This window comes from Falco punctatus (assembly GCF_963210335.1).
Source record: "Falco punctatus genome assembly, chromosome: 2".
Lineage (NCBI taxonomy): Eukaryota > Metazoa > Chordata > Aves > Falconiformes > Falconidae > Falco > Falco punctatus.
Genome location: NC_137581.1, coordinates 121,632,128 through 121,657,245, shown reverse-complemented (window position 1 = coordinate 121,657,245; position 25,118 = coordinate 121,632,128). Strand labels below are relative to the sequence as shown.

At 40.3% G+C, this 25,118-nt stretch overlaps 2 protein-coding genes across 5 annotated transcripts in view; one reads left to right on the top strand and one right to left on the bottom strand.

Moving 5' to 3' along the window:
- CMSS1 (cms1 ribosomal small subunit homolog) overlaps positions 1 to 25,118 on the bottom strand; it is a gene marked incomplete at its 5' end in the record, with an annotated part of 239,809 nt that overhangs the window by 142,471 nt on the left and 72,220 nt on the right. The gene's annotated exons all lie outside the window — the stretch shown is intronic.
- LOC308059094 (filamin A-interacting protein 1-like) overlaps positions 1 to 25,118 on the top strand; it is a 154,814-nt gene that overhangs the window by 108,270 nt on the left and 21,426 nt on the right. For both annotated transcript variants that reach the window (XM_080376016.1, XM_080376015.1), the window contains exons 4-6: positions 14,100 to 14,383; positions 17,602 to 17,775; positions 24,855 to 25,033. In XM_080376016.1, coding sequence (XP_080232142.1) covers positions 14,117 to 14,383; positions 17,602 to 17,775; positions 24,855 to 25,033 — 620 coding nt within the window. In that variant the 5' untranslated portion in view covers positions 14,100 to 14,116. The remainder of the gene's footprint in view (positions 1 to 14,099; positions 14,384 to 17,601; positions 17,776 to 24,854; positions 25,034 to 25,118) is intronic.

Below are 25,118 nucleotides of genomic sequence, written 5' to 3'. Positions count from 1 at the left end.
TATTAGCTTCAGATAAAATAATTTCAGTGAAGTCTTACCAGAGCAGCAGCTCTAAGGAGACCTTCTGAGCCTGCAGGAAGTGACTCGTTGCTTCACTAGGAAGGACTTGCATGTTAAATGCAAACATTTATAGTCACCTGTGCATCCCCTCCCTAACACACCTAGAAAACTGCAGACCTGCCCTCAGCTGCCAGGAGAGCACCAACAGGAATGTAATATAATCACCACCGAGCCCAAAGAAGAAAAAGCATCTCCAACAGGGTTCTGCTGGAAGATCAACCCATTTTATGATACCTGCTGCTCAGGGAGTGGCTCCTTCCCAGATCTTCCCATGGTAATTGCAGGGCTGAACACAGGCAGCAGAAAGGTCCCTGCCACATCCCTCAGGTCCCACCTTGCCTCACTGTCTGACACTGGCCACCACTGGCAGGCGGATGAGCCTTCTGCGAGTCTCTCCAGCACCAACACATCTAACAGCGCTCCAGAAAAATATAGGACAACTTGTGCCAAGCAGCTAAGCTGGGTAATACAAAGATTCTGCTTTAATTTTAATTACCATTCTTCCAAAAAGATAAACAGGTGTTTAAACTGGGCTTTTCAGAGAGGCCTTTAGAAGGCTGGGGATGGGGAAGAAGGCATACAGGCTGTAGTGTTCCCTTAGGACCTCTATGAACAGCAGATCCTTGTGAAATATTCATATAGATGCGTCCATTCACACCTGCAAAATCCCTTTCCCTCAACTCCCACTAGCTACTGGGCTAGCAACTGGCCACTGCCGTATTTTACTTGAACCCAGAACAACAAAGACAGAAACCAACAACTGTATGTGCTCTAAGCCACCACTTGAGCATGACTTGCCCTCCCTACTGAGGACTCAGCTACAGTATAATTTAAACCAGGGTGAAGTCACAGCTGCAGCCACAAATCAACATTTTCCTTTGCATATGAACCTCATGTAGCAAAACTTGAGGGTCCTTATGTAGCAATGAAAGGAATATATGCATTTTCTCCATCTGCCTTATGCCAAAGCACAGATGATGGCCTCAAGACCAAACTTCAAATATGGGGGGGAGAAAGCAAGGAAAAAAAAAAAAAAAAAAGAAAAAAAAAGAAGAAAGCACTGCAAGGGACACAGAGGAGGTACATCTACCTGGCTCACCACCCTCCATTACACTTCCTTTTTTCTGTGAGAAGGCAATTCAACTTCACTGCTTTTAAGAAACTTCCTATTAGAAAGCTGTGCAGTTTCCAGTGCATTTTTATTGCATTTTCCAAAGTTGCGTCATCAGAGCAGGGTATTCCTAAGGGAGCTGAAGGGCCAAAACTGTAAGCTGTTTTAATAAATAATGAATGTCGTGGCTAGTAAAACCTGTAACCTGAACACATACAAAAATTAATTTCACCGTGTACAATTACTTTTAAACTCTGTACATTTCACATTTTCCTGGCAGACACAGCCACAGTCACCAATTAATATGAACAATATAAATAATACAAGCCACCACTCAAAGTCGTCATTTTACTATGGCTAATTTAAGGCAATAATCAATCTTAAAGACAAAAATTCTACAAAACCTAAAAATGAACTACAAAGCTAACTTGAGAATCTGCCTGGAAGCTCACATTTCCTCTGTGTTCATTTGCGTGGAGGTGAACATGCACCATATAATTAAAAAAATACTACTGCCACAAAGTCAACAGGTAGAACCCAGATAAGTAAGAACAAAACAAAAGAATAATAAAAGCCAAAGCAAACAGAAGAAAAGCTTCCAAAACAAAAAAATGTAGAAGTCCACATTCTTGTCACAAGAAGTTTTGACTTGGAACACCAACACAACACTGACTTCTACTTCCACCAAGGCGTAGATATTGCAGTTTTCAAAATTTCTTGACAGCACCTTGTGATCCTAGGGGCACTCGTCAAAATCATCCAACTTGTCACCGTGACTCATGGTGAGAGCCCACTGGCAGCATACGTGGAGCTGGGTGAGGGGGCTACAGGGCACTGCCAGTCAGTACTCCTGGCTCAAAGGTGAGGAGGGAAGTCATGCCATTCACCCCGATGGCAGCATCCCTTCCTTCACTAAAACCCCAAACCTAAAACCTCTGTTCCATAGGAAGCAAGGTCTAATCTGCACAGAAAGGTTACAGTGAGAAAACTGGAGACCTGAGAGAGATTTTGTTTCCATTGAACTCCTGAGAAATAATCATTTAGGGTATTTATCTAATCTGAATTTTTCTCTTTAATATTACATATGGAGAAAGTCAGTGTGGGGAGCAAGGAATCTTTCACGTCTGTCTGCATGTTGCTAGTTTGTAGCTGCAATTGAAAGAGGAAATCGCCACCGCAGATTTCTTACACAACTAAAGATTATCACAGTCTGAAAAAATGTTAGCCTGTTGTTACATACTTGAGCATTGTCAATGTGAAAAGAAAGCAAGGAGAAAATAACATGAAATCACACTGGTTTTGCATTACAGAATACAAATGAAAAGCTCAGTATTTCTCCAACTATAGGAATGCGAAGTAAATAATAACAGAATATAAAAAAAATCTGAACTTTAGGATATATGAAGAAAATCCAGTCCACAGCTAAGTGAAAACCCTAAGATCTAGGAAAAAGTAAGTTTGAGTGATTTTGTTTCTGATCAAATAAACCAAAGAAAGATTACTGTCTGATTTCTAGGTAGCAGCAGAGTAATACAGTAATTGATGGAGACTATGAAAAAGTTTGGCTTAAAACAACAAACAGAAAACCCCAAACAAACAAAAAAAACCCCAAACCAACAACTCTGAAATCCTAGGTTTAGACACAAGCTAGCACTGTTCACAGATGCTTTGTGCCAGTATGACAAAACCAGTAAAATCCTTCACAAGTGAAAGTCTATTCTCAACAGCTTCTATGAGTTCAGTACTCTCTGCTATCAGCAGCACAAAGAATTGGTCTAAAGTATAAAAGATGCAGTTCATGAAGGCAATCAGACAGTAAGAAAAACATAAGAAAGAAAACCCAGGGCTTAGGAAGAACAAAAACTACTTTTTCCTGAAAGTGGTCTTCTAAAGATGGGGAATTCCAGATTAGGAAGAAGCTCACGAACATTCAAAGCTTGGCTAATATGTGTTCTCTGTTGCTTTGATGCAAGAACAGATGAAAAGAGATTTTTGGGCATATCAAAACAAAGCCGACCAAGCAAACAACAACAACAACAACAAAAATATAAATCAAATCCACAATTTCTGTGAAGCCCTGAAAGCTCTATCTGGACATTTCATGTAACTTCAATAGCCACAAAAGCAGATAAAATTGCATACTTAAAAGTGTCGATCAACTCACTCTTACACAGAACTCCTGAACATGCACGGCTAAAGACAATCGTTTGAAGTAGAGCATCCCACACAACACGGTGGGAAAAACAACAGAGCTGGTTTTGAAAAGTTGTTTTATTCATGTCTGTCTTGGTAAAATTAGGGAGCATCTGTGGATTCCCCCATTCTCCACCTCGAAACAAAGCATCTCCTCTCAGAGTAGGTTGCAAATGATCAGATCGGTGGAATAATGATCTTGATTGTTTCAGACAGCTCTCCAAGACATGAGTTCACAAGAGAGGCAGCCATGCAGCTTCCTCAGATGTTAGTAAAGACTTTTGATCTTTCTTTGAAGAAACTTTTCTCAGGATATTTAAAAGTCTGTGGTTTATTTTCATGTGTGGGGAAGAGCAACAGAGGCAAAAACTCCCACATAAAGAAATGTCTCAACAAAGCTACACTTGTCAAAAATACCCTTGAAGAAAATTAATATATATTCACTTTGAAGGTGTACATTTTTATTCTGTAGTGCTCACTGTGATCTCTGCTGCCGATTTCATGACTCATGGATGTATGGCACTCCACGCAAACACCAAGCAGATTAAAAAAAAAAAAAAAAAAAAAAAAATCAGTAAAATTGAAATGGAGATGGCTACAATGTTTAAGAAGTTTGGCTCTTAGATACCCAGACCAATTACTGTGGGGTAACAAATTAATTTACACTAGATAATCCTTGCTTACTAATCATACATTTTTTCATTGGAAACAAAAGCAAGATACTTCAACTCTGTGTGCTACTGCTCTTCTGATGAAAGCTTATAGAGGACCACCACTTCTCCATCTGCCACGAGAACCAAGCACAGGAGAATTACATAGACACACCCTCGATACACAAATACATTATTTAAACTGTTATATGTGTGCATGCCTATACACACACACTGAAATACAAGAAATACCATTGGTTTAGTCTTTCTCTTTTTTCCACAGCTATTATAGCTAATAATAGCATAACACTGTATTTCTTCAATTAGATTCTCTTTAGGGAATCGTGATTATAGGCTGCTTTTCAAAATGACCTTAAATAACATCACCGGCATGTTTAACGGCACACAAGAAGACTGTTTGTCACAAGCACTTCTTTGACAGAGAAAATTTACCTTCCATCAGGAAAGGACCATGTTATAGTAGACACACTGGGCACTGAAGTGGTGTTTGCATGCACACGTGCATATGGGTAGGGAAAGTTATTCACTGAAGTCAGAGATGCAAAAGTTGCACAAGACTGGGTGAACTTTTTATTCTTACAGACTTTTCTTCATTGTATTTGTGTTTTGCTTATTACTTTGAAAAATAGTTTTAAAATGAAGAGATCTGTCAAGCTACTAAAAATATTGGAGGAAAAATATTGACATGACAGTATTTTAATTCTGCCTAAATGGCTAAAATGGAGTATTAAATGTTTCCATTTTGAGGGTGACGAGGAAATTTTGGAAGTGGGAGGGAACACAATGGGATAAAACCCCCACTGGCATCACAAAACTCACTTTGAAATATTTGTAAGATTTCCACACAGTGATGGCATTTTGGCTACATCAGGTCTGCTAGGGACAGCAGAAGAAATGTGGATGATAACCTGAATTGTCAGAAAGTCCAAAATAACTGCTTTTGAAGGTCCCCCATTTACGAAAAGCGTGTTCAACCTGGGGAAGGAAGGGCATGTACCTGCCAGCTGGGAGACAAGCAAGCACATGGACCATTTCGAGAGCCTTGTGCACTAAGAAACTTTCCTTGGATTTTTAAACTCTGCTAAAACTGTCAGGTACTTGCACAAAATCAATTCCACTGCTCAGACAATACCTTCAGGTACACTTACACAGTGTTTTGGCGTGAGGAGATGCTAAACGTGATCAGGGCCTCTCTATAAGATTTCATTTAATAAGTGTCTAACAGGAACAGGGAAAGCAGAAGCCGGAAACATAGGTATTGACCCGGGAGGTGCATGGAAAGGTCTCACGTGAAAGAATCAGAAACGAGATATGAATGTACTAGATCAGAGCAGTAACCTGCAAAACATAAAAGCCAGTAAAACCCTTAGTAAAGCTGCAAAAAAACCACACCATTAAGTAGACAGAAGGTATGTGACTTACCATATAGAAATTTTTGGCCTATCCTGGAACCCAAAACCTAAGAACTTTTGGCTTGGGTTTTTTTCTTTCTGTTTTCAATCTTTCATATTGTTATTTTACAAACAGATAGCTAGCCCCTTCTCAGGTCCTCAAATACCCTACTTTAGCTATTGCCTGTGGGACTTACTGAAACACAGTACACACCACGAAAAAATCTGTTTGTTTCACAAGTCTCAACATGCCACCCTTCAGCTTTATGAATAACCCCATGACAGACAATTCTGGGAAAAGGCCAACCGAAGCTTCCGGGGTATTCTTCCTAAAGATAGTCTGTTTCTCTGTGGCAACGAGGCTGCATACTTTATCTATCCAGCAGTCCTATCCTGAACCACTGCCAATTTCAAACAAGTCAGAGAGGGGGTAAGACACTGACCTTTTTACAGATTTCAGGGAAATTGGTGCCTGCAAAAAGCTGAGATAGCCAAACTGAGAAACAACTAAAATGTGGGATTCAAACTCAGCCACAGTAGCGGCTGCCTTTGCCTTTCTGTAGACATAGCCCTACAGAAAACCAGGCTACATTAGTACTCGTCTCTAGGCAGCTACTCCCCGCCTTTTTTAATTTTTAAATTAAAAAAATATTAATTTTTACATTTAAAATTTAAAATAAATATATATTTGGTCATATATGCTACAGTATTTAACCTGTAGTTGACTGGAGCTGAATTATCCTGCTATGTAAATGTCTACAGCCCATTTAATTTCAAGATATTCAGGAAAAAGGATGTGTTTAGAGACACAGTTTTTAAGATGGGAACATTTTCTTTACATGTACCATTATTTCCTGGTTTTGCTTTGGATGATGCCCTAATTACAGAGTAATTATACCTTGGGACAAAATTACAGCAGCTGAATAGTAAGTATTAAGACACAACCACTGTATTAAATAACATTAACTGTTACTCATGCTCATGAAAAGAAAAAATTCTATACCTGAAAAGCAAATTCATATAATTGAAATTGGAGCAGCTGAATTTTCAGTGTGCTTCACCAATAAAAATCTGACAACTGCAAGATTCACTTTTTTGTTTAGAGAAACAGATAACAGCATTGCGGAGTTTACCTTTTCAAAGACTTAGATCTACCTGATGTTACAATAACATCTTTTCACATGCACCCAAAACTCTGACTTGCATTAATACTTATAAACAAACCTCTTTAATGTCTAATGAGAAAACAAGTGTGAAACATTCTTTGAAAAGAAAAAAGCCCTAAACCTGAGGAAGCAGAGAAAAAGTTCCCCAGATTAATGTCTCAGAAGCAATTCAGTGTAATTGCATAAAATTCCTCATGACTCTCAATTCCCAGAAGTAGAAAGTTAAAGAAATTCTACATTTTCAACTTTGATTCCTCCTCAACCTTTTGAACCCATGGCAACATGGGATTGTACTAGTGTTGTTGCCCTGCAGCAGCACATCAAAGCTATGGTGCACATACACCTTCAGAGTCATTCCCCAACTACAACTAAAACCTCAGCTCTACACATGTGCCTGTACTAACTACAAGGTACAAGGTACTACAACCTTGCGGCATGTGTAGTTCCTCACTGAGAAGACAAATCACCTCAAACAAATCTAATGTGTCTAACCTATTCGCTATATAAACTGTATACACATAATGTAATAAATAGGCTATAATTTCCTAAGACCACCATCAATGTAGCAAAATGCTGGACCACAAACTAGAAGAGCTGAATTCCTGTGGAGGAGAGAAAAGAAGGGCTTAGCATGAGGAAAAAGTGATGCAGGTACCTTTGACTGTTAGGTGCCATCAGAAGTTGTTCTCAGGTACGACCAGACACAAGGGAAAAATCAGCCCATGTCAGCAAACTCTCCAAGTACTGATTTCTGAACTGGAACCTCTGTGGAATCCAGGTCTTCATTTCAGATTTCACACTAGCTGCCCAGTTTTGCCAAAGCAGTGTTACGCACTACAGCAGGGAGCCCAAACTCTTGATTTTCTCGTCCATCACCACAAAGAGGTCTAGTACCCAGACCACTTGGTTTTATGGACATCTGAAGAACTCCGCTTAGAACGAGGTTTGTTTGGCATCCTTTAATAGGAGTATACATTCCTAACTGTATTTTCCTAATATGAAAATTTTAAGTATGTTCCAAGTGAGCACCTGATGCTTCCATGCAGAGCACTGCGAATGGGTGTGCTTCAGACTGGCACAGTATGAACTCAGACCGGCAGGCAAACACCTGAGCCTCAGGAGGAGCTGGCCTGAGATTGGTTCATCTCAGGAGGGGCCTCACAAGCTCAGAACCACAAATCCAGCAATTGACCACATGGTACAAGCTCTTTTCTCTACTTCCAGGCCCAAAATCCAGCGGTACATATATTTTTGTAGTTAGAGACATTACAAGAGTGAAGACCAGATCACAAGTTCACGTATCAATACTGAAGTGACAGACAACTGACAGAGACATCCTTCAGAGGGACCTGATGAAAACCTCCCACACAGACGCACACAGCCTTCTAAAGATTACTCTAAGTCTGCACAGGCATCATACGCAAAATGGACTTGGGGAGATCTTACACAACCACAATCACGGCATATGTGCAAAACACAACAGGATTGGAAAAAAGAAGAGGAAACAACAGATGGTGGAAATTTTCCAGCACCTCTACCACCAGCAGAGTACCATGACAACTCTCTAACACAGTCCAAAAGGCATCTTACTGTCTCAGAAGAGGCTCCCTGTCTCCAAGGAATGAGAAATCAGATTTGTGGTCAGATGACCATAAACCACAACCAGCACAAAAATGACATCCAGTTCTCAGCCATGCACTCCTTCATGTCTGGGAGTGTTTACATCCTCTGTTGAATCCAGATTTTCTTCCTGTTTGCGTAATTGCTATTCTTGCAGGATCCCCAAGCGCTTCAAAGAGCAAAATTTGACAAGATCCCATGAGAGGGGAAACAGACTGCTAATTATTTTCTTTCTCCTGCTTGACCACCTGCAGCTCCACATGCCAACAGATGCATCAGGCTACACAGGTATGCACTCCTGCACCCATTTTCCCAGATAAACAGCTTAATCTTGCCATTTGCATGCCAGGATAGAAACATTTACTTATCCCAGAGTCCCTGGGTGAAGAATTCATTAAAGCAAAGAAGTCTCTTCTCACTTACTGCCCACCCTATGCATTGAAACAGCACAAGAGTCTCCTGTGAATAACAGCACAGCCTGAATGAGAGAGTCAGCTGTGGTATGACAGAACAGCCTCATAGACAGAAGCCACCGCAAAGTTTTCAGGAAAACACTAAAGCGGTATACCCAAAAGGAAGGGCTGTATCTTTGGAAGTATTGCAAATCTACCACACAGCAATGTATTCCTACTCAGGGGAAGGATGACAGTCCAAAACACATTCTGTTAGAAGGCAGCAGTTCCAGAAAAAGACTGTGAAACCGCCAGATCCTGGGATTCCAACTACTAAGGAGATTTTGTCATCTTCTCCCATGGTTCAGCATAGCTCAATTGCTGGCCCACAGGACTACAGAAGAACAAGACAAACCCGCTGCATTCTCTGGTGGAAGACTTCACATGGCCTAGCCAAAAGCCCTTTCCCATGTCTGGGCACTACTTGGCACACTGCCACACAAGAAAGCAGAACAACAGGGACAGGAGATTAACGTATGGTATGCCTGTGTGGCACTAAGCTGAACATGATGCTTCAAAGTAGCTTTTGCTACACAGGACAGGAAGAAATCTCCTGTAGCCCTGTAGTAACTAAAGGTGAGGCCACCTCTTTTCTTGCCCCACACCACATATGTCATGATGGGCAGAGGGTTGCAGACCTCTTTCCAAAAGAGATCATATGCTTTGCACTCTCCCATTACATTGGCATGCTGAGCAATCACATCTCAACTCCTTTTAAAAGAAGTCTGTTGGTAGAAGTCTTACTGATTTCAGCAAATCAAAAGCATGACCATATCCCTTTAAGGTATGTTAAAAACCAGAAAGACATAATTCCTTGCTTAGTCACGGATTTTTGGAAGATACGGCTAATTCTCAACTATTCAGGATCCATACCCTGGGGATTAAGGCAAGATTTGGTCCTGTGAGGGATTTTGCTAGCTCATAAGTCAATCACTGACTACAGAGAAAACACTAAGGGGAAGAATAGATGGAAAACCAAAAATGTATGTCTCTTAAAACCCTATCGTGTCTGCAGTGAAGTCATCTCTGAAGGTTATTTCGTTGTTTCCCACAAAAGCACAGGGATTTCTGAACCACCTGCTTGTTCACTGCTGCCAAAGAGATGAATGCAGCTTCATCTCCTTCGGAATATGATTGAGAGGGTGGAGACCAAGTTAACATCATAGAAACATTTGGTCATTAATTCATCTGGGTCTTCAGGAAAGTATATTTTGATCCCTCAGATTACTTGCTCATCACCAAGGAGAGGAAAATTTTCTCCTTTATATGCAGAAGCACAGCATACATGTTCAGAGATGAGCAAGCTCTTTAAAAAACAGAACAGAAAACTATAAAAAGAACAAGAACATGAACACTGAGAATAGACTCAAACTTTGCTGAGTATGTTACATGCAATAATTTACCAGAACGTTTCAGTGTAACCTACCCTTAACTCTATTTTGTATCTGGAACAAGTCTACCAAGCTGCACTGAATCCGATGAGCCTGGGTACCCATCACTTTGTGACTTCAAGCAAGATACCACTGCAAAATCTTTAGTAAAACAGACACCTCATAACATGAAGGAAGGCACTATAGTGCAGAACTCGGGCCTTATGCTCTTTAACTAAGTTTAAGAGTAAACATACAGTAATCTCTATCAAACACCCACTGCATGGTGGGCTGTGACTTCATGATCTGGATGGTCCCTTTCAATCTTCTTTTATTTTTGATACCGGCAGATACTGCCTAGATGGTATGTAAAGCATCCTATGAGAATGCTGACAAGTGTCGTTGTCTCTTCTGCTCACATAGCTACAATCCCTGCTGTATAGTAATTGATCCAAAACAGATGAAGGATCACAAGCACAAGGCGCACACGCCCAACTGAATCTTCTCACCTCCTTTCTTCTTTCTTAGCAGTTATTTACTCTTTTCTAAGGTTATCTTATTTTGTCGTCCTTCCTGGTGGTACAGAGAAACAGGACTTTAATTAGCTTCTATACAGAAGTTTGCCACAAGATGCACGAGTCAGTCCCCCAGGGGAAACCACAGAGACTCTGTGAACTACAGTTGCTGTTACAAGAAGGAATAGTTCTTCCTTACCTCTTTTCTTGCGCAACAGCTTTCTTGTACACAAACCGCATCAACATGTAATTTAAAGTGAAATTCAACGGAGACACAGATATGCAAAAAGACAAATTTTCCACTCATTAGTCTAATCTTGAGAGCCTGAACTCAGGAGGGATGAGAGAGACACCTTTTAGGGTGGCATGAGAGAACTGATATCCACAAATTTTATTAGTCTATTAACACTTTGATAGGGGGTGGGATGTGTGTGTGCACAGCTCTTCATTAACCTTCAAGAATACAGGAGTTGTTCAGAGTAGAAAATAACCAAAACACACAGTTGGCAAATTTCAAATTACACTGCTTCCATCTTGACTGTTATACTAGGGCCATTCAAGGGCTTAAAAACATTGCAGAAAAACCAGCATCCTCTGGACTAGAACGCATCATCTTTCTGCCATGGTATAAGGGCATGACACGGTAGCTGATATTCTGTCGAAAACATCAGATGCACTTTGAGCGTTAGTCGCTTAGATGGTGCCACATCTATGTCATCTGACAATTTGAAGGTGGTGAGGAGTTTCAACGTAGGTGGATGAGATGTTTATTTTTGTCTGTTTCTGAGGTCCTGCTTTGCTTGCTGCACCAGCAGGTACGCTGTCTCCAGTAATTTCATCTTTGAATTGCCCTTCTGTTACTCATACCTACATCCTTTGAAGACCACATCAGCACTAATGTAAACAGACAACACGACAAGTAATAAGAATGCCAGTCAATGTACAGGTAATAAGAAGGCTTAAATCAAGAGAGAAAGAATACTTTAATAATACTAATAGCAAAGTGGTTTGTGCCTCTCTTGTCACCTACATTCAAGTGCCAACAAAAAAAGTGCTTAAAGCATACATTTAGGATGCAACTTCAACATCTAAACATTCATGTTAGTTGCTAAATCTGATAAATATCTGCATTAGCAGATTCAATAGCAGGCACTGGTGTTCAGTAATGCCAGAACAGAATGCATGTATAGTCTATGTAACAACTCTGCTCAACAAGAAAAGAAGAAAAATCCACTCTGGGATGCTGCAAAGGTGCCACCTCCATGGGAGGGTAACACATCTGGCAGGTCAGCTGGCCTTCTCAGGGACCAAGTGCCTTTTGCCAAAACAAAGTAAGGACTGATCTACCTGATTAAGAAGTAGGCACAACAACCTTAAAAGGGAGTAACAGCTAGCCGCCTGCAGCTGTGAGAACTGTGCCTGGCAGGCAGCCTTGAAGCCAACAGCATTAGTACAGTGTAAGAGAAAACATGAGGGAGGGTGTCCCTCTTGGCAGGACCACTGAGACTACTGCCCTTTCAAGTTCATAACCCTGTTTCCACGTGCGGCCAACTCAAAAAGCTTGAAAAGATACAGACACCTTATGCACTAGTTCCTCTTCCCTTCCACCAAGAATAGTACATTGCCACTTGTTGACAACAAGACTGACAGTGGTCTGATGTCCAGTCAAGACTGCTGCTGCACCTGGCATGCATGAGGGGAAAAATGTAAGGACTTCTTGGACGATTTATGCATTTCATAGCATCCTGTGATTAGAGGTTCAAAGCATATGGACAAGATTAGAGTGCATTCAGGTTACCTGATTTAACTCACAGCTCCTGCATTTGATCTTATAAACACTAGCCATTAGCTGTACACAAAAGCCAAGCAGGCATTCGGCATTTTATGTTCAGAGGAAACCAACAGTCTTCTTCCAAAATAGTAGTACTTGTAAGCAAGATACAAAAGGTGAGCAAACCTAATATGCAGACCACAGAGAACAAAAAGAAACCCTGTTCAACTAAAAGGACAGTATGAGCACCGATTTAAAATAATCATCATCAGCTAATATCACTGCTGGCCTGCTGTGAACAACTCCTACATGCAGCATGACAAGCTCCCACCCTAACCCGACACTATCGAGGCACAACTTCACAAAACAGGTTCCTGTGCACACTGCCACGCAAATCTGACACACCTTGGTTTTTGGAGACCTGGAGAAACAAGTTCTTCTTCTGAAACACAAGCTATTATGAGTGCTTTAAGTGAGACTAGAAGAGATTTAAGCATTATAGAAAATGTCACTTGCTTTTCCTGTAACGTTTTTGATAAATTCTCCCCACTCTTAGCCATCACCCATTACAAACCAAAAGCTTCCAAATCTCCATTCTTGGAGGAAAACAAGAAAAGGGAGTCTTTGTAGTGTTCAGTGGAAAACTACCACAGTTAAGGAGTACAGTCACAAAGATTAGGGTTTAGAGTCAGAACCCCGCGGAAGGGGGAGCTCTTGAAGAACTGTATCAGCCACAGATCTGTGAGACCAAAAGGCAGCAGCACAATCATCTCCAGCCTACGGTAGGCCATAACAATTTTCTGGACCTTTCAGCAATTAGCTTTGCAGTTTAGTAAAATTATGGCTTATTTGTATTTGGAGCATGTTTAATTTCACCTTTGAATCACATGATCGGCCTTTTGTCTGCTAGACGGTATCCATGACCACAGTTTTCCTGTAGAGGTGGACTATAGTCCTTTTATACCTTAATCTGAGTGGCAATAAGCAAAACAGAGCTCCTGAGGTCAATCAATATTTAGACAGTCTTAGCCATTTATCTGCAAAAGCATTAGAGTACATTTACTTAAGAGTGGTACTTCACATGGGCCTAAGGTAGTTTGGTTGGGGGTTTGGGTTTTTTTGGTTTTTTTTTTTCTTGGTTTTTGTTTTTGGGTTTTTTAGGGGGGGGCGGAGGGGGGGGAAGCTGGAAAAGGAGTGTTTACAAGGCACACTCCTTGGCGTCTGGATACGCTAACTAACCCCTTAATTTTGCCAAACATGGGGAACAGCAACTGCTTAACCTGTAGTACCGGAGGACCACTTTTGTGCTCTCCCTTGGAAAGAGAAAGAAAAAACAAAACACGGCTATACAGTAAGGGCTCGGACAGAAAGAACAGAGAGTTCCTCCTAGTGAAATCATTCTAAACCTAAATTTGCTTCATCACAATGAATATCTACCTGAAAGGTGAGGTTGGTGCTGTCTCTCAAATGGGGAAAGCAGTCTGTGGCGATGTGCACAGCACTGCTGCTGAAGGTGCTGCCTTTGGGAATACTGAGGAGGGAACGGTTAATACTGCACGAGAGCAGCTAAGGCTCACCTCGCTACAGACAGCCAGGAAGGACCGCAGCCCCATCCTGTTGGCTTACATGAGGTTGTCAGGTTTCATCAGATGACAAACAGCCTTATGTGGGAGGGGAAAACTACCAGTCTGGAAGGAATAATATCCACCATAAATCATGGTAATAGTTTTATAGTGTCTGTTAGTTAAAACAATTACTTTTCTCCCCACCTTCCTTCAGCTTCAGAAATACAAACCATGCGTTCCAGAAGTAACAGCACAGAAAGCCCAACCAGACCAAAACTGAGCCAGCAAAGGCCAAAAGACCACCATAAAGAAGAGGCTGGTTGCAATGGGAGAGGAAATGGGCAAAGGCGGCAGAAGGAGGACGATGTAGTTCAAGCCAGTACCATCCTAAGAAGCCCTAAGGCAGAGAAAAAACAAAGAAGTTCTTCCAAGAAAAGAGAGGATCTCTCTCGTGATGACTTGCTATTTCTTCTTAGTGTCCTCGAAGGCGAACTACAGGTGACTTACTGTCTTATTTTATGTTCCAGATTAAAACACACTCCTCCCCGCCACCCCCCAATTTACTGCAAACACATGCTGCATTCATGTTAAGGAAACACCCTACATAATTTGATACAGAAGGACAAACATAAACTGCGAAGTACATAAAAACACAGATTATAAATATTATAGCTATCGGTCAGAAAAGGTGACCTTTACACCACCCCTAAATGCAACTACAATTTATTCACAATGCACCTCTATCACACTAAAAACACCCACGGTCCACTGTGAAGGATCACGTAACTCTCAAAGCAGAGAGCTTACAAAACTTTCCTGTTGGGCTACCCCATTCTAAGTACTCTGAATACATAGTTTTTGTCACCATAAAATGTATATGGAGAACATACTGGAGACCTTTAAGACCTGTTAATTATTTCTTACCTCCCTGTCCTATGAAGTCAGGAGCATTACTCCCCACGAATTAGTATGTGCCAGATCACAAGTAACTCAAACAGTATTCTCATACCTTTTGCTAGAAAAACCAAAAGAGCAATTTTATTTCCCATAATAGGAAGCATAAGTGTTGCGTGCCGCTTAGCCCACTAGATATTGGATTTTGAAAAGCTAACATTTTTCTATCTGGAACAGGAGCCAGCTGCCAAGTCGTTAACTGATGCCTAACCCGGTCAAATGTAAGTTCAGGAAGTGGGAACCAGACTTCCAGTGAGCAGGGAGAATATTTCTGTGGCAGACTGATTGCTATGAAGTAGTGATGGCCACTTAAAACTGCTCACAGGCAGAGGGAAGAGCAAACTGGCCAAAGTGGAATAAACGTGCGTATCACATGGTTTCAGTGCTCATTACCTAGACAGAACCTGGGTAGTTCCATTCTTGACATATGCATATATACTTACATAGTAATACATACATGCTTAACAGAACATACATGCAATGTTTGACAGATGTACCAATCTCTGAGGGTAAATCCAAGGCAAACTGCTACAGAACATTTTATTATGCAAACAGAATGATTTCCATGTTTGCAAAACATTTCTCCCCAGCTCCTTTGCCTTTTCTTAATTTAGATTAAAATTCAGGTGTCACATATTCCTCCAAAACACTTCTCTCTTCCTCTCAAAAAACAATGTTTGTGTATATATATTTTTATATACATACACATTACACACACACTTCATTACACTTGTGTAATATAAATTTTATATAAATATAAAAACAAATAAACCACACATTTCAATTCTTAAGACTTAAAACTGGAATGGAATAAATGAGAAACTGTAAAACAACGAGCCTGACGTGAACACTTTAAATCATGTCCCACATTCCAAAGGAAGCATTATGAATGAAAAAAGCGAGAAGTCATTTCTTATTCCTAATTTTCCACCTCCTGTAATCCAAGTCAAATCTCTGAAGATCAGCTGTCAATCCAACCATAATTCAGTTTCTAAGTTAGATGTCATTACTCTCCTATTCCAGAAAGTTTAAGATGCACAAAGACCACTCCTCTAGGGTTTTTCCACAGTGATAAGGATTAGAAATAGATTATTTTATATTTTTTCCAAGCATGGTGACAAACAGAGGTCCAGCTAAGAGCAGTCAGACTGAAAGTAAGACCCTCTCCAGATACATCACTCTTTCTGATTTCATCCCTTCTAGGTTTAGCGTGTATTTTGTTTCTTTTTAACCGAGATCACTACAGATATTAGATGTCTGAAACAGTTCATGTCACTGTAATGGAGTTTGAAACAGTTATGTCACTGTAATGGAGGCAGGGGACAACCTCCACCACCAGAGGATGCAGGGGCTTGGGGGAGGAAGAGATGGACACAGAACTAGGGGGAGGTGGTGACCTAAACGAGTTTACCTCGCAGCGGAAAGAGTCACGTAATCAGATACTCTCATGAAAAAGCATTATCATTAGAAGCGGAACTTCAGGAGAGTTGGCACAATATCTGCAGCAACTATTCTGCCCCTTCCAACTTAATGCCTAAGAGCTAGTAACTTTATAGCAAGGAAGCATTCTTGTTTGGTGTGGTGGATGTTTGGTTGGTGGGGTTTTTGTTTTGTTTTTTAAAAGAGCAAGGAGAATCTATAGATCACTTCAAATACTGCAGATACATACAGTATCTTTCTCCAGCATGAAGCATGGACTTAAAGAGCAAAGCTGTATGATAGGAAGAAGGTATATGCACCTGCAAACTTGTGCAAGAATTTCTGAAATACATACATAGAAGAACGTGGTGAAAACACACCTGAGAACATATTTTATCTACTCTTTGATAACAGGATGTCATCAGATATTCTATAAGATTAAGGCAACAAACGTAGTGACATTAATAAAGGAAAAGTACAATACACATTTTTAGACTATACTTTTTGAAACTACATGATTTTTTGGAAACCAGAAAACACCACCTTCTCTTAATCATTACCTTTTAAAATGCCTTTTTTTAGCATGCACTAACAAACTGAGAATACTCTTACAGCAGTTGTTTCCAAAAAACTTCATACTGCAAGACTGCTTATTATTTGAAGGCACATACACAAATGTGTGCACATCTACATGTCTATACATAGATAAAGCATGGTCTCACACATGCATGCACACATGGCTATATATGTGCACACAGGACACCACTGCCAGCTTTGAAGGCATTAAATCTTGTTTTAAAGAACTGCCATTATTGCATTGCTTCGGAATGTATGCTGTGAAGGGTCACTGCACACCTCGCTACATTCACTGCTCAAACAAGCTCAGTGTAACAACAGAAGCAGGTGACCCCAGGTTGGTTTGAACTACAGAAGCTACCTTCGCATCGAGAATATACAGAATGTACAACACTTCCAAGGATTAAAGAACCATCCTAACACCTTCCACTAACAATTTAAAACCAGCTTCCATCACAAGTCACACTGTGCCCTGAAATTTTGTATTGTGAATGCACCACACTGGTCCAGAAACAGCAATACCATCTAATTGTTAACAAAACACTTAGGCATTGATGAGGGTTCTGAGGATGTTGGAGATTATGCAGAACTAATAAAACACAAAGATCAATACTGCCTTCATGTTGCGGACTATTTTGGAGTGCTTTACATACATAATAGCAGTCTTTTAAAAGTTTTTAGTTTTCTTAAAATCAAAAGTAGAAAGCTAACTTGTAAATACATATACACGGTTTAACAAAATAAAGCCTTACTTTGTGTTTCTGCAGGCTCAAGATGAAGTTATAGGAGTACTTAAGGCTGAAAAAATTGACTTGGCTTTGCTTGAAGCACAATACGGCTTTGTTACTCCCAAGAAGGTGTTAGAGGCCCTCCAGCGAGATGCTATTCAAACAAAGGCTGAGCAATGGCAAGAAGATATCTACGAAAAGCCTATGGGAGAGGTATGAACATGTATTTGATATTTAACCGCAATTCCCATCAAATTCAATAGAAACTATCTCTCTGACTTCAGAGGAAGAAAGCAAATGAGCTGTAAATCTATAATCTAACACGAGTAAAGTGACAGCAGAACAAAGTCCAGGGTCCAGTGGAATCCCTAATAAAAACAGGTATTTAACGATGCTCATTTATACTGCGCACTGAGGGCTTTAAACATCGACAGACATGATTTTGTCAAACTCAAACTCTGATAATCAGCCTGCTATTTTTGACACTGTTGTCTTTTTTTATTTTCCTTTGTTATCCAAATTCACAACCCATACAATGAGATGCCTCCCCATTTGTCTCATTGAGACAATCTTACCAACGGCTGGTAAGGGCCCATGCAGCAGCAATGGCGCAGCTGTCTACCTTTACATAGCCCATCTCCCACTAATTCTGGGGGAGTCACAGGTATACATGCTTGCTCTGAGTAGTTCCTGTAATGAGCTGTCACTACAAACTTCATCCAGGTAGAAATCTAATATTCTCACATTATACCTAAGTAACCTTTAGTTTAATGTCATTGCATCAGCAGCCTTTCTTTCTCAACAATCCTACCTGAATTTTATTTCTGCCCTGCCATGCAAATCACTGGATAATAAAATCCCTTCATATCAGGGCTTCTTCCCCAAGTGCGTGCCTCCTCTTGAATTTAGACAAATATTTTTTAATACGCTGCTCAGTAGAGATAATCATCATAAAAATAGAAGCATAAATTATTAATAAAACTATTCTATAAAGCATTTTCCAAGCTTTCTGAACGTAAATGTACTTAAGGATACAGAGTTCATTTCAGAGAAAATTGTGTCAGGCAAAAGGTCAACACTCATTTCAAAGGCTCAAAGGTTAAATCTCTGGCTATAATGTGAAACAGATAAAGTTCAACTCTGGAGGTTAATTTGTTTTAGAACACTGTGGCATTATGTCACAGAAACTTGGAGCACAAATGGAAATTATTTGAAGAAAAGTCCAAAAAAGTTTGAAAACGTAAGTTCAGTCTATTACTTTACATAAGTTTATACACGCTTTTTCCTTCTCAATGGCAGAGAAAGGATTTCTAACACCACTGAATTTTGCAGTTCCAAAAGGCAAAGGTAAACATCCTGAGAGCAACTGAAAGGCTAGAAGGACCCCTGGCACTTCGTATGTCTTGGTAAACCAAAGATGCCGTAATCATCAGGCATTTCACAATTTCAGTTTCAAAGTCCCCCCAACTTAAGTCAGAGATCCATTTAGGTTTTGTTTAGATTTTTTTCCACATTTACAAAAACCAAGGAAGGGGTGGAATCAGGCACAGAGTATGGGAAACGGACCATTTAAATTCCCCCTTTGCCACCAAGACAATGTACTTCTGTTATCTGCCTACAAAATCTCTGCTGATCCAGTTCCTCTAGAGCATGTGTGTCTCACCCTTGACAATTTAGCCTTGTAGCCTTGAACACAGAAGATCTTCCCAAAACTCAATTGAAAATACAGTGAATTTCAGAAGGCATCTCTAAGGTTACCCATCCTTTAATGTTCTCTCACAACTCACTCATCTAGCCTAAACTTTATGAAGTTTCTTGGCAAATTTGGTTAAGAATGTAGTGGGAAGATCTGGTGACTGGACAGCTTTACACACTAGGAACAGGATTCAGCAGTAAAGAAATGTAGCAAAATACAAAATAGTAGTAATACACCTTCCTTTGCAAAACATATGAGGAGTGTGACACCAAAACTGTGTCTTCCTTGGCCATGAAGATTTGGGGTTTTTTTGAAAGCAGAGGGTTTTTTTCAGCCAAATTTGCACTACAGCTATTTCTTGCTGCAACCTAACAAATGCCAGATAAGCTTACTCCTATTTGCTTACACTTCAGGATACAGTAAGTTGTTGTAAATGTAAGGGGCATAAAGGAAAAGAAAATAAGACTTTTATTTTGGTTTTGCTTCTGTCTGACAGAAAGGCCTGAAAAAGTTTTCCATCTTTGCATGGTTTATAAATTTAGATTGAGTCACTTATTTATGAAAAAATCTGGCTCCAGATCAATTGCCACTTCTCTTGAATAGAAAACAAATGGTATTCAACATTCAAATAAATACAGAATAATAGCATAAGAACCATTTTCCCAGATACAAAAATAAACAAACTTTTTTTAAAAAGAATCAAGAAAACATCAGAGTCGGTGATGTAGGAAAAGAGAGATAAAGAGGAGGATACTGCAGAATTTATGGTGACTTTTTCTCATTTTTCAAACCTTCATGGAATTAGAAAGCCAACTGGTTTCTAACTCTCCCCAGCTTCCAATAACACAATCAAAGATAAAAAAATCTGGTGCTTACTGTTTGAAATGTGATGAAAAATACTGCCTATCACTTTGAGAACTCCTCTAAAAGCAGGAAAACTAGAGGAAAGTCTATATTCTGTATCCATCAAGGATAAATCAAAAGTGAATTAATTTTTTACATGCCAGTGCCAATCAACTCAGGGAAAGATGCATCCTCATCAGCCTTTTAACGAAGTACATCTGATTGCATCCTCACAACATCTTACAATTGTTCATCACAACTTTCCAACGATGACAGCTGTAGAGCACCAAAAAGTTAAGTGTCATATGAAGAGACTGAAACAGTAACACTGACACCGTGGCATTCCAGAAAAGCAGACAAACATATCCCCACAGAAATTTGGCTCAGCAAGGGTTGAAAAAAACAAGGGAGGAATTGCTCCCATAATCTACAGTAATCCTAAACTCGGGATTATACATTTATAAACAGTGTTCATGAAGATATGATTAACAGGAATGATATTGCACTGAACTTTGGACAAAGAAATGTAACCAACCTGGATTTTATTCTGGCACAGCACCAAACACAAAACAATCTAAAAAGAGGAAGACACCAAGTTCAGTTCCAATGTAATGGATATGAGACACACCATCCTAGTCTGACTTCAGACATGAGTTGGTGGCAAAATGTATTTAAACAGTTAAATTTCCGTGAAATTTTAGCTTGCTGAACTATCCACAGTTAACTTCAGACCATGCGTCTTACTTTCCATTGTATTGTATAGTGCGTTCAAGTATTAATTCTAGCAAAAAGCCCATATGGTTAGCAAGAACAAAACAACAAACCACTTAATTAAGATTTTATCACTTTAATTTTCAACAGAAGACATTTACACTGCTGCTTATTAGTCTTCTGTAGTTTTTAGCTATGAACTATAGATGCTGAGTAAACCCGTATGCATACATATAAATGGGTATTTCTGCAGGCATGGACTTAGCATTTGGACAGAGTAATTTGAGGAACCAGGGGCTGCTGGAGACCACTCCTGTGCAAGGATCTCCCACTGGCAGGGGTTCACACTTCTCTTTTCTCTGCTGGATACGTGAGAGTCAGCCACAAGATCTCACAGGGAAAAATGCAAGAGCCAAATCTGCTCCCCAGGGAAGTGCCCTTATCTTGCAAAGGGACACAAGAAATCTTCCAAACTACACAAGTGCCACAACCCAGTACCAGACTCTGCTCTGCTTGGCCCTGCAGGGAAGGAAAGGCATGCCGCACAGTAACAGACACAGATGCCACAAGACCAAATGCCCGTAGCTGTCAGCAGCATACATGCAGATCCCAAGTGTCTGCATTACTTGTGATGTAGGATCTGCTGCCTCTCCAGTTCTCTTTTCCACCACCCACCCGTACCAGGCGACAGGCCCAGCACCTCTTCCCTTCTCTCCTGAGTGGAATCCCAAGCTCTTGCTCCCCAGCCATACACCAGCTGCAAACGCTCATAGTAGAACCAATAATGCAGCATTCTTGAAAAGAACACCTAAATGCATCTTCCAATCTGAGCAACAGGAGAAAACTCCAACATGAAAATAGCTTTAACACAGCAGCTTATTTACTTGTCTCTCTTGCCCTTTCATGCAAGCAGGTCTCCCCAGGACCCTACTGTTCTTTTACCCACTTTAAAATTCCCCACCCTGCCTCTCTCCCTTGAATGCACACCTCACCCATCCCAAACGCCAGTCTGTAATCCAAACTGCTAAACTCAGCACGGACAAAAGCACAACTGTGAAGTGAAATGCACTGGCATTGCTCATTGAGAACTGCAAAACAAAAACCTGGAGTTACTCCCGTTCTTGCACATATGCTACTTGGATAACTGCTTGAATTCACCTCTTGTAGGCATTCAACAAATACTCTAGAGCAAACAAAATATACTGAACCCATAGAACACTGCTAGTAGGCCCCCACATCCTTCACACCCAACAGCGCAGAAGCAAGACTATTTGCTATGTGGTTAATGTTTGTGTTGATGACTAACCCTCACCTCCATCAGGCACGTATATGTTTGGAAACAGGAGTAATTTGATTTATGATCAGCTTGTAGCTAGAAATTTCAGTGTTTTCTTATGACAGCAATTTACACATCCCCTCAGATTCTTACATATACTTTAGCAGTGGTGGTCGCAATCCATACATAGGCATCACTTTACTTTCTCAACCCCATCCATGCAGACTGCCTGCCAAAAGAAATCAGAAGTTCCACACCTCTGCCTTCTTCCCCACCCAACCTTGCACTGAGGGCTCAGACCAGCGCGAACTATCACGCAAAGCTGATGCCAAGTTCATACCAGTTCAAGCAAGACAGGGCCATATGTATAGGCAGCACTGCATTAGAACTTTATCAAAAAACAGGAGGCAGGTTGCTTTCTGAGAACAGCATATATTCACCTTACAGCATGACCTTTAAAAAGGCAAGGATGGATCAGAAACTCGGATGATGGTGCTTCATGCATCTGTGCAATAGCTTTTCCAAAAAAGCCTCCAAAATCTTGGTGGGGGAGGAAGGCTGATATAACACACTGCGAGTTCTCTCTCTCTGGGGTCAGCTAGCAGCTGCACAAAAGATTTCAAATTTTGAAATTTCCACTTATAGTGGAAGAAAGGAGACACTGGAGAAATTAAAAATGGCCAGTTTTCTTCAACCTTACCTTTTAAGGCAATTCAGTTTTCAACCTCTGTAAAAGATACAGAAAACACAGCCAAGAGATTACTGTATAAGGCGGCATTTGCTTACTGAGAAAGCTTGCATATGCAAGGGTTTAGGTAAGAAATGTTTTCCCAAGAGAGGTCCTACTTCAGGGTTGTGATTCCAGAAAGCACTGACCTTAATGTGCTGTGAGAGCACTAAAAAACAAAAACAAACCCCAACAAAAAAAACCAACGCCAAAAAGGACAGTCATAGGTTTCTTTACATTTTTTGATCATGCATGAAATGAGCTCAGCTGTGTCGCAACAGAAAAGATGCTCACTAACATCACAAGCAGGAAGAACAGGCCACTTTCAAGAGCGTCCACATTTCTGTTGGAAGCTTTTGGACTTAAATCATCTTCAAAGTCTTGTCAATAGTTCCTTTTTCCTTACTTATAGTAGCAGTGTCACCAAAATGTTAAGAATTATTTAGAGGAAACATAACAGAATATATAAAGCTTAAAAAGAAGCTGAGGTAAGCAGGGGGAGACTCAGAAGCCCATGTAGAAATTGATGATACTCTCTCACATTAAAGAAACTCACATTTAGGCATTCCAGCTTTTTCTGTCATTGCTTCTACTGGCCAAAGTGTGAATAAACATGAGGAAAAGATAATCAATCAAACTCCTTGGAAATAAATTGTCCAAAGTAAGCAGTGGCCCTAAGAATCTGAAGCCCTAGTGTTTCTGGTGGCACACAGAATTCCTTGTGGGGGAAACATCAGAGAACCAGAAGCAGCCTTGCTTCCCACACTGCCCATTTGTGAATTCTTTCCTATTAATAGAGTGAAGCACTGCAAAGCAGCTTGACCGACTAGAATAGACTGTGGTTAAAAGGAAGCACTGGGCTTTGAGCTCAAAATTTCTCTTTTCCAAAAAGGACATGAGGATTCCTGTCTTGACCTGGTGAGGGAGGCTGTCTCCACATAGGAAGGGGAATAAGTAAGGAACAAAGATTCTCACAAATACAGACTCTTCCCAGGTCTTCAGATGGCCTCCTGTGATCCCTTCCTGAACCTCCAGCTAGATCTGCAATACCTAAGCACGAAAACCCCTTCTGGTTTCATACACGCAGTTGCATAATTCTGTCACATACTGAATTCAAAATTGAGAATCCTCAGAATTACAGTTTTCTCTCAGTTTATGGAAATCATTTAATTTAACAGCGTAACTCCAGTGAACAGTTTTGCCAGTACCTCTGTGGGTTAGAAAAACTGGAAGTTATTACCACAATCTAAAATAGATTATTTAAATTAAAATATGACTATATAGTAATATTTAGAAGCTCAGCAGAAATCCTCAGGGAAGGGAAGGGAATTTGGTGCTCAAAGTGTGTTATAAAGGTGCGATCTGAAAGGCAAACCCCTTTACAATGTGTGAAATTTCAGACAAAACAGGAAATGCCACCTTTAAATAAAAATACTTCCAACTATTTCAAAATTTAGCACACACTTATTCCAGAAACCCAGAGCGATGCTCAGTGTAAGCACAAGACAGGATTGGTTTCCACTCTTGGTTCTAACATGCATTTACTGTGAAACCAGAGGGAAACTGCTTTTAGATCTACCTGTCCACCTTACAAAGATAACTCAATGTTGTCATTTCCTAGGCTGCTACTAACAAGGCAGCTACTTCCATTCAACCACAAGTCTGTCATCTACGGTGTGAAGAAGAGGCTTCTTCTGCCAAGACATCTGGTTCTCTACCACAACAATCAACGATCAAGAAAAGCACAGGCCTGGGAACATAACTGTTAATTAGTAGCTGTTGAGGATCAGTCATAGCAGGAGGGGGAACAGAAGGTGACCAAGGGTCTTGCAAAACAGTACCTTAGCTTGCATTTTTCTAATTTGTCGTAATTAGACTGACAGAACTAAATAATCTTTTCCAAAGAGATAAAAGACCTGGCCATTAGCCTATTAAATGCATTTTATATTATTAAGCCTCTCCAAATCTTTCATTAATGAAAGCCTGAGCAAATAAGAGTTTCAAAAGACTTCAGGAGATTTTTGCCTTTCTTTTTGTAGCTTGATAAAGTTGTAGAGAAACAGAAAGAAACTCACAGACGAATGCTGGAGCAACTTCTAATGGTAGAAAAATCACACAGACAGACACTGCATGAACTAGAGGAAGAGAAGAGGAAGCACAGCAAATACATGGAAAAAAGTGATGAGTTTACAAACTTACTGGAACAAGAACGTGAAAGGTAAGGTTACCCCTTGCCATAGTACTAAGAAATGCTTACAATTTAACATTGTGTCTAAGGATCTGTCCGCTTCCTATTCTGAATT